Here is a 17,454-nt window from a genome sequence, read left to right as displayed (position 1 = left end):
CACGGTATGCAGGAGGTGCAGGGAGTATGAATGTTTTCTTTTACTTAATACTTGTAAAGGAATGTGAGAACTTGAGTGAGAATGAATGGAAGAATCTAACTAATTATTTTAAAAAAGTTAGAAAGAGAAAGAGTGAGGAAGGCTTCTCATAGAAGTTTAAGTAGTTCTAGATCTGAACTAATTCCAAGCTTGGGATCTTCCCCAAGGGTAAGTATTGCTACTTCTCCTTCCATTGCAGCCCCTTCTCCTATTGCAGAACCGTAGATCCAGCAAAAGAACTTGCGATCTAAAAGCAGCCTTCAAGTTGATGGAAAACAAAATGGCTGCCATACAAGGAGGTAAGGCTAGTGATTTTTTCAGTGGACAGTGATTATGAGTGTCCCCAGTGTAGTGGAGGGGGCATCTGGTCGGCCTCAGCAACGCTCCTAGGTCTAGACCTCTTCCAAGCTCACATGCCCAGAGGAGAAGGAATGTCGAAAGCCGAAAGGAGGTTTGTGGAGAATCCCCACCGATCAGGTGTCCCTTCGGCGGTTCTGTGACACCCAGACTGCCAAGGACCGCTATTGTAAAAGCGTCCTACGTGAGTGTTTCTCGTCGTCGGGATCTTCATCACCGAGACGTGATTTGGAGAGATTCAGATCGATCTCGGCCTCTCAAGAGGAGTTGGAAGGCTCCGAATATTGACTCCGAGCCCGGAAAACTTCTCTGAGGGAGTCTCCATCGGGAGTGAAGAAGGCAAGAAGAGCCATTCTTTCAACTAGAGGAGAAGGAGGCAGGAGGTGGAGCTATGGACTCCTCCCCTCCTCCTTCCCCTCCTCCCGAAGAGGATAAAAAGAGGAGGCTACAAAGAGGTTTCATGATGGCGATGCAGGAACAGATTTCGTCGTTTGTAGGAGTCCTGTCAAAGGAGCCTCCTAGAAGGAAAGACACTTCCCTTCCTATTAAAAGATCCTCCAGACGTATGGAGGTATCTGCCTCCAGGATCGATACTCCTACTCGAGGTGAGGTTTCCGGTACGAAACCTGGATGAAACGATCAGACGTCTGGCACCGGCCAGGAGTGAGGAGTCACCCAGGAGGCAGGAGCCCAAGAGCCAGAGTGAGGAGTCAACCAGAGGCAGGAGCCCAGAGCCAGGAGTGTAGAGGCATCCAGGCAAGAGGCAGGAGCCAGGAGGCAAGAGCCAGAGGCAAGAGGCAGGAGGCAGGAGCCAAGAGGCAGGAGCCAAGGAGCCAGGAGCCAAGAGGCAGGAGTCAGGAGGCAGGAGTCCAGAGAGGCAGGATCAGGAGCAGGAGTCAGGAGTCAGGAGGCAGGACAGGAGCGTTAGGCAGGAGTCAGGAGGCAGAGTCAGAGGCCAGAGTCCAGAGCCAGGAGGCAGAGTCCGGGGACTCGTTCCTGGAGGTTATGACTCTTCTCCAATAGGAGCTCCTCTCCTTCAGAAACATAGGAGGTCTTTGGAAGGCCTCTCCCTCCAAACGTGAACTTTCTCCTTCGTCTGATCGAGGGTTAGACGATTTGTCTGATGACGAACCTCCTGCTAATGAGGGACTTTCTAGTTATAAGGTCTTAGCCTCATTACTACTTCAAGAGTTTGGAGATTCTTCTTAGTCCCGGAACCGCGGTCCTCCTTCTCCTCGTTCGCTCTTTTCGAGCTCAGCTACGGCAAAATCGTCGGCCTTTTTAAAAATGAAGCCTGCGATATCTATGAATGAAGGCACTCCATTCTTTTTTTTTAGATTCTTGGATGGGACAAGAAGACGGAGTTAGGAAAAGACGGTATTCTGCATGCCTCCTTCCAGATTGCACGGGAAGAGAGGTATTTGGTATGGACAGGAGAGCTATGGGTCTTCTCTACCTGCCTCTGCAGATGCCGACTTTTCCAATTTAGTGGAGGCCTCTAGACGTCACTCCTTAGGATCGGTCAGAGCGACGTGGAGCACTTCAGAGTTGAAACCACTTTCTAAAGGGACTTTTTGTCACTTAGAGGTGGTTCAATTTTCTGGATTGGTCACTCGGAGTTCTGGCCAACAAAATCCTAAGATCCGGAGTTTCTGAAAAACCCAGAAATTCTCCATAGCGTCCTGTCCTGCAGGACAAGGCAGTACAGGACGGTTCGGGTGAAGTGGCTTCCCTTTTGTTTTGCTGGTCTCCTGAAAAAGAGATCAGTTTATGGATCCCTATTATCGAAAGGGGTTTCTCCGAGCCAGAGGACTGCCTTACTGTTCGCCCCTCTATCAGATCATCTGTTTTCTTCTCAGTTTAGTGAAGGATATATCTCGCTCGCTAACTGAGAAAAGGCGACACAAGACCTACTAACGCAAACGTCCAAGAAAGGACGCCCTGTATGTCGACGGTTAAGAAGGAATCTCGTCCTCCATCAGCATCCTTTCGTGGAGGTGCAGCGGCTCGTCCCTGCCAGAAAGAAGAGCTCTGAAAAGAGAGGAAGTCTTCATTTAGGCCCTTCAAGAAATCAAAGTGACTTGTTGCTCCTCCAAGAACCCAGTGGGGCGCCAGACTCCTGAACTTTGCAGGAGTATGGGCAAAAAGGGGAGCCGACCCTTGGTCAGTGTCGGTCCTGAAGAAGGGATATGTAATCCCCTTCGACGACAGCCCGCCCCTAACATCTACACTCGGGAACTGTCAGCGAGTACAGAGACCCGTTAATGAGAAAGACTCTCCTTCAAATGGTGGAGCAAATGTGGGAAAAAGAGGCCATCGAACTTGTGCAGGATCCACACTCCCCGAGGGGAATTTTACAATCGCCTTTTTTCTAGTACCAAAGGCATCGGGGGGGTGGAGGCCAGTTCTGGACGTAAGCGCTCTGAATCGCTTCGTACAGAAAAAGGGATTTTGACGTAAGGAAAAATCTATTTCTGGGCGAGTTGGCTCGTGTCGCCAGCGAAATATCCTTTAATCTATTATTTCTAGGGTAAATGTACTAACACATACCAGAGAATAAATAAAATAAAGAAAAAGGTCAGTATAACTGACTCGCTCACACCCTCCAGGAGGGTGTCGGTATGAACACTAGGCGAGTGAGACCACTACCACGAGCCAAAAATGCCAATTAGATAAAATCTCCCACTACAAAACCATCCTCCAAGAGGGAGCCGACCCACAGAGTGAGCAGCTCGTACTACTACTACTCCATCCCATTTGCTGCCGACTGCTGCGCCTCTGGTTGGCCATCCTTGAAGGTTAGCAGACAATCTTGGGTCGAAGGGATGGGGTAAGGGTGGGTATTTCGCTTTGGCACCCAAGACACCGAGCCAATCGGACAGAAATAAAGATTTTTTCCTTACGTCAAATCCCTTTTCTGGGGCTCCAGCTCGTCGCTTCCGCGAAATCCGTACCAGAGAAATAGCACAAGATTGTAAACAAAAGTAATAAAATGAGAATAAAATAAAATAAATCAGAATAGGTCTCAAATAAAAGATAAAATATATAAGAATAGACTATAATTGCTAAAAGATACATATCACAAGGGGTATAAAAATAGAAATATGCTTAAATTAACCCTTAAAATCTAATCAGTTTGTTAACATAAGGTAATTACATATGTACAGGAAAATAAAATTTACATGTATCAATGTTATCTGTGTAACAGCATGTATCAAAAAGTATAATAGCAATTAATAAAACAATCAACAATAATAATATACCAAAGGAATGTATATGACTTAAATATACAAAAACCCGTAATCATTATTTAATATGATGTATCCCCTAGCATAAAAATAAGGGGAAACATCCATGAGATCAATGTTTATAATCATTTGTGAGTGTCCCTAACCAGACAATAAGGGGCACCCACTGCACTATCACAAAAGCAGCTAAGACACAAGGTGAATGCAAATGAACCAGGTAGGAATAGACGAACTTTTTGGGTGAGGCAGGTAGAAAGGAGGACTGAATCTTCTACTACAACTAGCTAGAGTCAGGGGAAACTATGTTACCCGCTGCTACTGATTGGGAATTTTCAGAGCTTCCAAGGACTTAAGGTAGTGACGTTTTGAACACTGTCGGCGATTTCCATCCAGTATACTTTTTCAACTCATCGAAGTTCATATGTTGGAAATAATTAATTGAGGTGGCTACTGCCCTGACATCATGTGCTTTCGGGAAAGAGTCAGGATTGGCTTGCTTAATAAAGTACAGGATTTGTTGCCTGATGCCTTTAATGGATAAAGTTCAACCCCTTTTTTTCCCTCCTAAAGAGGGGGACCCGACGAAGATTTGAGAGGTCCTGGACAGAAAGGCTCGTAAGGTTGTAACTGGGCAAAGAGATACATCTTGTGGAAGGGTAAGTACCTTCCAAGGTTTCCCACCCCCTCATCAAAGGATCTTCATTCTTTGCTAAAAAGCTTACGTTCCGGAGAAAGTAGGACTTCTCCTGTGGGAAGGAACTGAATATGATCCGGGTCTCTGGATAGAGCCGACAGTTCTGAAATTCTTGCTCCTGAAGCTAAGCTTAATAAGAATAGGGTTTTTCTTAAGAGCATTATAAACGAGCATGTGTCATTATCGGTTTCGGAAGCCAGTTTTAGAACATCGTTTAAGAACCATGAAACTGACGTAGGCCTTACAGAAGGCCTAAGCCTAGCACATGCCTTAGGAATAGACGAGAAGTAGGAATCCGTCAAGTCTATGTTAAAGTCCAAATTGAAATATCTTTTTCAAAGCTGACTTGTTTTGTCGTAATCGTGCTAGCTGCTAAACCTTTTTCAAATAAGGATCTGAAAAAGGATATAGCTGAATTAACTGTCATGATTCTAATATCCGAATCTCTCAGGAAGGTTGCTAACTTTTTGACAGCAGCATCATACTGCCTCAAAGTCGAATCCCTTTTATCGGATTCCAAGAATAGAATATTCTGAGGTCAATATTCGCATCTCTTTTTGGCCGCAAACTTCATGAAATCCATAAAGTTAGGGTTTTGAGGAATCCCTGAGGAAGCGAACACAGTCTTCATTTGTACTGACTGGGAGAGCTTGGGACTGGGGATCTGAAGAGGACGAAGGCCCAGCTCCAAAATTAGAGGATACCAGTTTGCTCTTCGGCCAGTCTGGGGCTACTAGAGCACTTGACCTTGAATGTCCTGAGTTTTGTTCAATACTTTCATGAGGAGATTCACTGGAGGGAAGACGGTAAATATCTTCTCCCAGTTGTTCCAGTCTAGAGCCAGGGCGTCCGTGGCATAGGCCAGAGGGTCCAGGTGGGGGCTACATAACACGGTAGTTTGTGGTTCGCTTGTGATGCGAAGAGGTCCACCTGTAGCCCTGGGACTCTTTGAAGGATCCATTGGAACGAACTGTTGTCCAGTGCCAAACACATCCGACTCTAGGGGTACTGATCGGGATAGGGCGTCCTGCTATGACGTTTCCTTACCTCCAGCTATGTGAAAGTGGAGGAAAGATGCCAACTGAACTTGTCTGCCAGGGAGAAGATGGCTATCATGAACGTGATTTAGATGACGTGACTTGGAGCCTCCTCTGTCTATACAATGTACTACCACTGCGCTGTCCAGGACTAGCTTTATGTGGGAGTACTTGGGTGGGCGTAACCTTTTTAAGAGTCAAGAACACTGCCATTGCCTCCAGTACGTTTTATATGGAACTGACGGAACTGAGGGTGACCAAGTCCCTTGAAACCAAACCTTTTTGACCTGGAATACCCTCCCCCAGCCGCTTAAGGACGCGTCTGTGTGGCATGGTGACCCCTGGTGGAGGGAACAATGAAGGGGTACTGACATTGATAAATTCTTGACTCTCGCCCATGGCGAAGTCGATTCTTTAGAATCAGAGGCACTGAGGATAGTTTGTCCCTGGACCTGACGTTGCTCGCGAGCGCCAGATTCTGGTTAGGTCTTTCAGTTTGGCTTTCATTAAGACGTTTGTCACTGATGCAAACTGGAGAGAACCCAGGATCCTTTCCTGGGTCTCTCCTTGACGCTAGTTTGTGACTTAGAAATTGCTTGACTGACTTTGCTATTTCTTTCCTTTTGGTTGATGGAATCGACAGAGTGTGGGATGATAGATTCCATTTGAATGCCCAGCCACTGAAAGTTTGACTCTGGAGTGAGTCTTGATTTGGTCCTGTTTATTTTGAAGCCTAGATATTCCAGGAACTGAATCACTTTCAGAGTAGCTCTGTTGCATTCCTCGACTGTTGGGGCCTAGATCAACCAATCGTCGAGATACGCTACTACCATGATCCCTTGCGATCTGAGTTGTTGCACTACCACTTCCGCTAGCTTCGTGAACACTCTGGGTGCCACGTTGAGTCCGAATGGAACTACCTTGAAGGAGAATGTCTGGTCTCCTATCTTGAAACCCAGATACGGACGGAAGTGTCTTGCAATAGGGATATGATAGTAAGCGTCTGTAAGATCGATAGAGGTGGTGACGGCCCCACGGGGAAGTAGGGTCCGCACCTGTGAGATCGTGAGCATCTTGAACTTGTCGCAGCGGATGGCTAAGTTTAAGCGGGACAAGTCTAAGATTACCCTTCTTTTTGTGAGCCTTTCTTTGGCACGCTGAACAAGCGACCTTGAAATTTTAATCTCTTGACTCTCGCTATAGCTCCTTTTTGAAGGAGATCGTCTGCGTACTCTGTCAATTCCTTGGAAGGAAGTTGCGGAAAGGTCTGGATGGAGGTGGGTTTCGTCAACCAGCTCCAACCCAGACCTTTTGACACTATGCTCTGAGCCCATTGGCTGAAGTTCCACCGGTGGCGAAAGTGAAACAGCCTCCCTCCTACTGAAGTTCTTCATGGTTCTGGTAACCGCCTCGGCCTCCTCTGAAGTGCTTTCCCCTGTTAAAGGGCCTCCCGATCCTCTCCCACGAAAGAACGCTTACCTCTACCTCCCTACCCGAGCGTCATACTTCTGAGAAGCTTGACTCTCGAAGGCTTGATTGTAAGCTGGAGAGATGGCGTAAGAGGTGGAGGGCTGAGGCTGAGGGTGGATTATCACATAAATTGGCTGTGATTGACCTTTAGAAGTGGAGGGTTGGGCTGTCTGCACTAACGTACTGTTGGAACTTGTTGAGGAAAGCGTAGTTGCTTCTTCTGGTAAGGTTGGAAACGCCTGGGTTTCTTTTGTGCCTTACCTTTAGGAGTCAGGTTCTTGCCTCCTCTTAGCCGAAAGGCCCCAACGATCCTTAAGGCTCTGGTTTAACCTGGTAGCCTCTGACTGGACCTCCTTAACCATAGCTTCTGGGAAGAGATCTGCTCCCCAGATGCTAGACGAGAGTAACCTATTCGGGTTCATGCCGAATGGTTGCTTCTTGTAGGACATGCTTCCTACAATTCGTCCGAGCAGTGGCAAACTCAAACATATCTGACTGTACCGTTTGAGTCAGGGCTTTGGTCATGAGCTTAAAAATCGGTTCTGATCCATAAGCCATGGTAAGCTACCTCAGACATAGCCATAGAATTGATGGATCTGGCTAGACGCGATTTTGCATCAAACTCAGCCTGAATAGGCTATCTGGGAGCTGGGTAGCTTTTCACCAAACTGCTCCATAGCACAGTCCGGTTTGAGTTTGCCAGCTGAGATGTATTCGGCAAGTCTTCCCACAATTCTCCAACTGAGGGGAGCAAACGGAGAAGTGGGATCCGCTTCCTTCAACTGCGGTATATGTTCCCCTTCTGGTCCGCTGGGTATGGTCGACCTCGCGATCTTGGTTAGGAACGGGAGCGGGGTACTCTCATCCATTGTAAAAATGGTAAAGGGACTCTTAAATGGTTGTAATCTTGGTGTTAGAACAATCCATGTCCTCTAAACACCTGAGCCATTCTCTCTGAGCCTGGTCTCGTGAGTAGAGGACTGTCCTCCTTAGGTACCTTATCGTCCCGCACCATAGCCGACGGCGTAAGCCTTGCGTAGCCTATGAACGGAGGCTGGGAGGTCTTCCGGAAGAACTCGAAGTCCTCTATTCTTCGAGTCCCAAATTCCGGTATAGAGATGAGACCGTCCTGGAAGGGGGCGTATGACGCTACTTCTCCACGGATTGTTCATAGAGAACTGAGGTAGTGTCATACGGAGGAAGTTGGGATCCACTCGTGTTGGACAGTGGAGGAGAGGCTAGAGGAGCTTCTCTCATAGCCCGGCTATAATGGAGTCCTGGGAAGTAATCCTGTCCGACAGACGAGAGATCATTTGCTCCATGCTACTCTTTAAGACCCAACCAGGTCCCCCACCTGTTGCAACAGGCCAGCATTGGAGTCCCAAAGCCGGAGCTGCTGCGGAGGGTGGAGGGGAGGCTCTGAATCGGAACCAAAGGTAGCGGAACTGGTGATTCTGCCGGAGTGCGAGATCTCTCTCTGGAGGATTTACTCCTCGAGGACTTAGAGCCGGAGCTAGAAGCTTTAGACCTGGATGCTCCGGGATTCCCAGCCGGAGACTTACGGGAGGAGGATGAAGCCGAAGTCGTCTTCTTAGACGACGACGACGTCTTAGTCAAGTCCATCACCTAGACTTGACCTTAGGTCTAACTGAAGCACCAGGAGGAGAATATATTTCGTCACCCGTAAAGCCTTGGAAGGATGGAGAGGTTGCAGGAGTAGAAGAAACAGTTACGCCCAAGGTGACCCTTGGTTGTCCACCGTACCTACCTCACCAACAGGTTCGTCTATACCTACCATAGGTTCAACATTAATATCTAGGGTCGCGACATCCGTAGAGATATCCTGTCCTGATCAGTTAATGAGGTGGCCAGCTGTTGTTGGATGAAGGCGATAGTCGGATCCGCTTCTACCGGGTCGACGTATCCTGTCGCCTTGCCTCCGGGGAAGATTAGTAATGCCAACCGCTTCTCTAGGATGTAGGGCTGTCGGGTTGGCGGCGTTTTTCCCAAAACCGCCGACCCAGGCCCGCAGAGTAGCCAGTGCGGTATCTCTTACCGCCGGAGCCTGGAAGAGAGGGCGTAGTTTAGATTTAAGAATCACTTAAAACTAAAACTTAAAATAATTGCCTTAAGTTAATATGATGAAAACTTAAGCGCTAAAAAAGAAGCGGAGCAGCTACTGGAGATGTAAAACTTACCCCTTCCAAAAGCTGGCTCACCAGATCGTAACATATGGTACACGTCTCATGGTACCAGACCTGGATGTCCCCCGAGCGGAGTCGCGCATGGAGCATGGGACCGGCACTTCGTGTCCACAAGGGTCCTGAAGTGTGGCGGAACATCCCGGATGCTCACAGTTTGGGTGCCTGTAAGTGGGGAGACACATGAGTATCTTAAAAAACATCACTTACAGTCTAAAGACAGAAGGAGCTCCGATGCATGCCGGAGCTCGTTTAAAAAATTTGGGCATAACCACTCCCTGCATCGCCTGAATAGGCTATAATCCCGGAGAGATCCGGTAAGATATGTAAGGGAGGGGGATGGTTTTAAGGTTCTTAAGATAAACTAAAGATAACTTAAACCTAACACACAAGCAAACCGGACTAAGTCCAGTGCGTAGGCGGAGTGTAGTAACTCAGCAAAACGGTAAGGTTAGTAGAGACCCACTGTATGCTCCGGTCCACCCTACTGGGTGGACTAACAACTTTCCGCTGGATACCAGGACTCCGATCAGGAAGGAGCCCTAGTAAGATGGGAAAGAGCGAGAAGACATACAGGCTCAAGCTAGCCCGGAGCGACAAGGTAGCGCGGAGGGTGGGCAAGGCCAGTACCCCCCACTCCGTACCAACCGGCCGGACCGAGAAGCCGGAGAGGTCGAGAGACCAGTCTGGTCTGTCCCGACTCCCTAGCCCCTCCGCCTGAGGGGAGAGAGGGAGGCAGGCTCGGGTATGAGGAGCGAGCATGGGCAGACCGACCCGCCCGCCCGACTCTATGGAAGAGGGAGGAGGAAGAATGACTGGACAGGCGTCTGGCTGGCCCGTGATCACGAAGTGACCACGAGGCGGTAAGACCAAATACGACAACTAAGCCTAGGACACACTGATCAGGGAAATGCTATCGGGAAGCATACTGAACTGAAAAGCGGAGGCAAATAAGCCCACTGGGCCGAACCAACTGATCAGAGAGATGCTATAGGGAAGCAACCGAACTGATGAGCGGTAGTATAGGCTCAAAGAGCCAGGACCTAGGCTAAGCCAGACGCCTAACTAACCTAACAATAATAAAATACACAGTTATAAATAAATAAATGAAAAGAAAGAAAACAATATAGCAGGAGAAAAAATCCAGGAGTGTACGACTAACCCGAAGGCAAGTCTACCACTCAAAGCTAGTCAGGCCGATACTAGAACCTGGACTAGGGTCTGGATAGAAGAAGAACCTACGTAAGGTAAAATACATGCATGCATGACAAACTGAGTAGAACCGTACCCGAATATAAAGCGGATAATCATAAAGAGCGAAGATAAATAAGGGGATGTTCTAGGTATGGGAGACCCAGAACGAACCCATCACGAGGCAGAACCATGCTGCCATGCTTCCGACCCCGAGGTCGTATTTATACCTAAAAAACGGCAAATACTGTCTCAGGGCCGGAAAAAACCAACTAACCGTAAATACTGAGTACTTAACTTTAGCTGCTGCGATAGCTGCACGCTCCATAATAGAAAATCCAATGAAAGGGCGACACACAGAGAGAAAAATATCACAACCGCTCGTGTGGCGCTACTTGAAAGGATGGCCACCAGAGGCGCAGCAGTCGGCAGCATGGGATGGAGTCAGTAGTAGTACGAGCTGCTCAACTCTGTGGGTCGGCTCCCCTCTTGGAGGGATTTGTTAGTGGGAGATTTCTATTGGCATTTGGCTCGTGGTAGTGGTCTCACTCGCCTAGTGTTCATACCGACACCCTCCTGGAGGGTGAGCGAGTCAGTTATACTGACCTTTTTCTTTATTTTAATTTATTCTCTGGTATGTGTTAGTACATTTTATTTACCCTAGAAATAATAGATTAAAGGATATTTCGCGCAGCGACACGAGCTGAGCCCAGAAAAGAAGTTTCGCATGGAAACGTCCGCCTCTGTAATGTCGGCTCTTCGTCCAGGAGATTGGATGGTCTCTCTGGACCTGCAAGACGCATATTTCCACGTTCCCATTCACCATTTGTCAAAGAAATATCTTCGCTTTGTAATAGGAGACAAGATCTTTCAGTTCAGGGCTCTGTGGCTTCGGTCTGTCTACAGCCCCCCACAAGTATTCACCAACCTGATGGCGAATGTAGCAAGATGGCTTCACCTAGAGGGGATAAACATCTCCCTCTACTTGGACGACTGGCTGATCAGGGCCAAGTCGAAGATTCAGTGCTTGGAGGACTTAGAAGTAACAAGGAACATGATAGATTCGCTAGGGTTGCTCGTCAACCTCGAGAAGTCACAACTGATCCCCAGCCAGAACTTGGTCTATCTGGGGATTCAGATGGATTCTCGGGTTTTCGGGTATATCCTTCGCGAGAAAGAATCGCTCGAGGTTTGTCGAGAATCTCGAGCTTCTTAGAGAGAAAGAACAGCTCAGCGAGGGATTACCTGAGCCTTTTAGGGACCCGTCCTCATTGGAAAAGTTCTTCTCGCTAGGGAGACTTCACCTTCGCCCTCTTCATGTTTTTCTCAAAGAGGTGTGGAGTTGAAGACGGGTCAACTCTCGGACATTCTTCCAACTTCCACAAGATGTAAAAGATCATCTGAAGTGGTGGATCCCTCCACTTCAAAAGAACGAAGGCGTATCGCTTGCTCTGCAGAAACCCAGACCAAGTGTTATTTACCGACGCTTCGGAGTCGGGATGGGGAGCGACGCTAGGAGCAAGGGAGGTGTCAGGCACCTGGACAAAGGAACAGGTGTCCTGGCACTCAATTGCAAGGAACTTGTGGCCATACACCTAGCCTTAAAGTTCTTCGAAGAGATAGTCAGAGACGGGGTGATACAGATAAACTCGGACACACCACGGCTCTGGCTTACATACGCAAGCAAGGAGGCACGCACTCTTTCTCCCTCTATCAGTTGACAAGAAACCTGTTAACCTGGACGGAAGAAAGATGGCATATCTCTCCTCACAAGGTTTGTTCAAGGGATCAAGAATGTGAGAGCGGACAGACTGGAGCAGGAGAAATCAGGTCCTTCCCACAGAATGGACTCTACACGAAGAAGTGTGGTCGAAGTCTTTGGTCCCCTGTGGGGAGACCTCACATAGACCTGTTTGCGACGTTCCTCTCCAAAAGAATAGAGATCTTTTGCTCTCTAGTGGAAGATCCGAGAGCCTTCGCAATAGACGCAGTTTCTCATGGATTGGTCGGGTGTGGACGCATACGCCTTTCCCCCCCGTTCAAAATCCTGGGGGAAGTGCTCAGGAAGTTCGTAGCTTCGAAGAGCACGAAGTTGACACTCATAGCCCCATTTTGGCCAGCCACCCAGGAATGGTTCACGGAGGTACTGGAGTGGATAGTGGACTTCCCCAGATCGCTTCCAAACAGACACGATCATACTCAGACAACCCCACTTCGAGAGGTTTCATCACAACCTCCCAGGTCTCGCTCTGACTGCCTTTCGACTATCGAAAGACTTGTCAGAGCGAGAGGCTTTTCTCGCAAGGCTGCGGGCTCTATCGCTAGAGCCCGCAGAGCTTCGACGAGAAGAGTATACCAGTCAAAGTGGGAAGTCTTTAGGAGGTGGTGTAAGGGTCAGAATCTGTCCTCCTCCAGTACTCTATAGTGAATATTGCCGATTTCCTCCTCTTTCTGAGAGAGGAATCACACCTATCTGTCTCGACAATAAAAGGATACAGAAGCATGCGTCTCAGTATTCAGGAATCGAGGCCTGGACATTGCTAACGACAAAGATCTACACGATCTAATTAGATCTTTTGAGACTTCGAAAGCAGCTACTCCTAGAACCTAGTTGGAATCTAGACGTGGTCCTGAAATTCCTTTCATCGGATAAATTCGAGCCTTACATCTGGCGTCCTCCGCGACGTCACTAGGAAATGCTTGTTCCTGGTGGCTCTCGCTACAGCAAGAGGACGAGCGAATTACACGCTCTGGATTCACGGTGGGGTTCAAAGGAGATGCTGCCATCTGTTCTTTCCAGACAATGTTTCTGGCAAAGAACGAAACCGTCAAAACCTTGGCCCAGAAGTTTTGAGGTAAAAGGCCTATCTAACCTGGTAGGCAGAGAGATAGAGAGATCTCTCTGTCCAGTGAGAGCTCTTAAATACTATTTAGAGAGGAAGAGACAGATGGGAGCTTGTCAACAAGGTCTTTGGTGTGCTGTGAAGAACCCCAAAAGACTCATGTCCAAGAACGCCTTGGCTTTCTTTGTGAGAAGCGTTATTACGTGGGACGCTCACAAGAACTGCTCGGAGGAATCCTTCGGTCTTCTAAAGGTCAAGACTCATGAAGTGAGGGCAGTAGCAACGTCCTTGGCGTTCCAAAGAATATGTCTCTAAAGAATATCATTGAGACTACATATTGGAGGTGCAATTCAGTGTTTGCATCTCATTATCTGAAGGAGTGAGAGTGACCTATGAGAAGTGCTTCTTCGCTAGGTCCTTTTTGTATCAGCAGATACAGTACTGGGTCTTGGAGCAAAGACTGATCCTTAATTTTTGTGTTTTTATCGTACATAAACCCCTCTTGTCAGATATGTGCTTGGTTTTCTATTAGCAAGCTCACTACTGTCGCACGGGAGCAGAGTGTCATTGCTGGTAGGGGATCAAGGGTATGTTATGACTAGTAGGGGAGTACAAAAAAAATTTTTTTTTTTGTATATTTTTGTAATGAAAGTGTAATTATGTTTCGAGGTTTTTGTTGTTTGTAAGGAGTTCGGGGATAACTCCTTACAATCTTAGAACTAACATGGATGTTAGGATCAGGTGATCGGGATCGTTTTTGTGCTCCTTGAACAAGGTGTATTGTCATGTTAGTGGAATAGCACCCAATGACAAAGGCCTTTAGGCTCTGCCGAGTAAGTGGATAGACCCCATTGGCAGACCCACAAGAAACTCTTAGCCATAGATCAATATCTCGCTGAGGCTCTTGAGGCTAAGCAGACTCCAAGGCAGTAGCCGCGAAGTCTTCAGCCTAATAAGGTAGGAACCAAGGTTTATTAATACCTACAACATATGTTGTTTACCTGTCTATTTCAGTTGTTAGCTGTCTCTTACCCACCACCAATGGGTGCTAATCAGCTAAGTATATATCTGGCAGGGAAGTTGAATGTATAAAAATGATATTGTCATGTTACAATAAAGTTTTATACATACTTACCTGACAGATATATACGATTAATGGCCCACCCAGCCTCCCCGCAGGAGACAGGTGGAAGAGAAGAATTCTGATTAGAAAACGGGGATGGTTCCTAGTCCTGCCACCCAGGGCAGGGCGGTAGATCACCTGACCTACCTGTAGCGTGTGCCGCGAAATTTGAAATTCTGTCGGAGACGACGGAGTCTATAGCTAAGTATATATCTGTCAGGTAAGTATGTATAAAACTTTATTGTAACATGACAATATCATTTTTTTGAGATCCAACAATGTCAGGAATTTTTTCTGAGGGTAGGGATTTCTCACCTAACAAAATTATTATGTTCCTAAGTAAAGTTGGTTTTTTGAATAAAGTTTAGTTTTTTTTTCCCTTTTTCTTCTCAGGGAACCAACCTGAGAGGAGCCTTTTTTAGGCTCCGAGGTCTGGGTAAACTAATCTTTTATCCTATACTATCCTTTCATGTTAAATCACCTAGTTAATTTTCCTCTTTTGTTGTTTTCTTTATTGTTTATGATTTTGGAGAATGTGTACAATTCATTGCATTTTTAATGATCAATTTGTTCCTTTACATTTTTGGGGAAGGGAAAGCTCCTATGACCAGAGTGGCTTTAGTGGCCAAAATTTGACCAGAGTTCCAGTCGAAGCCACGCTAGTGACTAGATCATGCAGAGTAAAGCGGGTTTTTTATTTTTTGTACACATTCATCTCAAGTCATTGATACAGAAAACATCTAATCTTTCAGTGGGGCTGCAGGTGCTCATTCTCAAGAGATGTAGTTTTCCAGGCTTGTGGCTTTTATGTGCTAGGTGAAAGATTAGTTATTTGAACCTATGACTTTCAGCAAATTAGTAAAAACCACCACCTTTAATCTCTGGGTATTCAACTACTATTAGTACTTAATAACATTATCATGGACACTTGATTTTGATCTGCACTGTTCCCCAATCCATTCATTGATACCATCAGTTTGTTCCAAGGCTGAGATCTTCAACTGCTTATCCTATCCTTCCACCTAAAAAGTGATTTGGGTTTACTAGGAACAAATCAAGTTTATATTAGGTCCCGAGGACCCACCTTCCATTCTCTTTCTCACTGTGTCACTTCCTTTCAGTGAAATCAAGTACGTTGAGCAGTTACCTACGACTGATGATCCAAAGGTGCTCATGCACTTGCAGTCATTTGCTAATTTACAACTCTTCAGTTGTTTAATCTTTATAACTGGCATGCCTGAGGATATCTCAACCAAGATTTGGACAAAGTTAAAATGGGCTTGTGTGAGAAATGTTTAATGTTATAAAAACCAAAGTTTTACACCTAATAAAAGTGAATTTAGTTTTCCATATTTTTATGGTTTAAATTGTGTTTCTGTACTTAATTTGTTAAGAAAGAATTTCATTTAGAAATGATGAAAATTTGTTGTTAATTAAATTTTTATAACTGTTCTTGCCCTTTTCCAGCTTCTGTTTTTAGCAGTATTAGGTCTGACATTAGTTATGATGTGTCTCAAAGGATTTGGAGGGCCATGGTACAGGTACTTCTTCAGGTTTCTTCTTCTCTTTTCTTACATCATTCCAATCAGGTGAGTTACTGACCTACAGATTTTATCATATTGCAATATTACTCTAAACTCATTGTCACATTCAATACAAACCATGGGTTTACTAATGCCAATCTTCATCAGTTATGTAAGATTAAATAGTTATCAGTGTAAAGTGTGTTTCATCATGAATGGTGAAAATGCATGTTAGTCAGCATCATTGCAGGGTGCCCCTTTCTCACTTGTCAACATCTCATTGTGTGAATATGGCAAGAGCTTACATCATATTGCATGCACTCTACCAATTATTAGCTTTCAGTTTGTTAGGTTTTTTCCTTTTCCATTGTATTTTTAGTTTGTTTCAAGTCAGCCATCAATCATAATCAACCATATTGACACTGTCAAATTGCCTAGTTACATACCTCTGATATCTTTTTGACTGAAACAACAAAATAGCTTAGAAGTGACTGTTTTGTTTATGTAACTTACCCAGTAATTACATAGCAATAAGTTCCACTTAATATAGCAGCTTGAATTTGAATTTTCTTGGGTAACACTTCAAACTATTGTGTAGGTGACCAGTTCCATCCACTAGCATGAGAATAGGAATGACTGTAAGCAGAAAGCTCAGTTTGTTCCTGCTGTCATCTGGTAAACACCGGTGATGGTGATAGCTTGTTCATTATTTTCCAGTTATTTAACTGGATTTCAATGGTGTGCATTCCCACTGGAGGAATCTCATTATGAGTTTTTCCTTTTTTGTAGTTGTTGAGTAGATCATCAACTAATCTGTTGTTTACTCTTACGAGCCAACAAAAATATCTCGCCCCTAAAGTAATTCTTGTATGTTACATCATTCCTATAGGCCAAACTTTGCATGAGTTTTTTTTGTTTACCGGTCTCATTAATTGTAACCTTCAGTATATGGTCTTGCTTCTATTTTAAATTCTCGAATGGTGTTTTCCGAGTATAGATATTCGTTGCCTCAAAGTAATTTTTGAATGTTTTGTCATTCAAAAATTACTTTGGCATTTTTTCTTGCAAGTACTGGATAATTTTGCCTTGAAAGTAATCTTGTATCTTCTGTGAAGACAGGCTTTTACATCAGCATTTTTTACAGGGTGTAGGTGATTCACTTGATGTTGTTAGATAGTTGCCTTAATGTAATTCATGAATGTTTGTCATTCATAGGCTTCTCGTGTGCTGCCAGTATAGCGTCCTAAAAAGGAGTTCTTGTATCTTGTACCTTTCCTTTAGGCCAAAATATTTTACATCGATGATGTTTACAAGATAACTATTAAATGTTTATCATTCTTTTTGGCCAAAGTATTGTATATCATGTTTGTTTACTGAATCTAGTCTTGCTAACCGATAGCAAGGGAAGAAGAAATGCCTTAAGGTCATCTTTTAAACTTAAACAAACCCATATGGGTATTAATTACCAAATACTTGTGGCTCTCTTCATTCACTGATATTTGTAAGTAGCATTGTTTAAATCAATAGTATAAAATATTTTCCCTTTACCAATTTCTTGTAATAATTCGTTAATCTTTGGTTATGGATACTGATCACAATTTATATGTTGATTCAACTCCTTGAAATCACCACAATATGAAGAAAGTATCAAATTTCATAACAGTAACAGGAGCTGCCCATTCTTCACCTGAACTGACAGACTGAATTATATCATAATTAACCCAAGTC

At 45.4% G+C, this 17,454-nt stretch overlaps 1 protein-coding gene across 1 annotated transcript in view; it reads left to right on the top strand.

Annotated features, from left to right (window-relative positions):
* Positions 1-17,454, top strand: part of LOC135215743 (probable phospholipid-transporting ATPase IIB) — a gene marked incomplete at its 5' end in the record, with an annotated part of 221,213 nt that overhangs the window by 68,496 nt on the left and 135,263 nt on the right. Inside the window, 2 exons of the mRNA XM_064250698.1 lie at positions 15,251-15,487; positions 15,671-15,792. Coding sequence (XP_064106768.1) covers positions 15,251-15,487; positions 15,671-15,792 — 359 coding nt within the window. The remainder of the gene's footprint in view (positions 1-15,250; positions 15,488-15,670; positions 15,793-17,454) is intronic.

The sequence above is a fragment of the Macrobrachium nipponense genome, chromosome 5, assembly GCF_015104395.2.
Source record: "Macrobrachium nipponense isolate FS-2020 chromosome 5, ASM1510439v2, whole genome shotgun sequence".
NCBI classification, from domain to species: domain Eukaryota; kingdom Metazoa; phylum Arthropoda; class Malacostraca; order Decapoda; family Palaemonidae; genus Macrobrachium; species Macrobrachium nipponense.
Note: the sequence above shows the minus strand (reverse complement) of the source record. Positions and strands in the feature narration are given on the sequence as shown.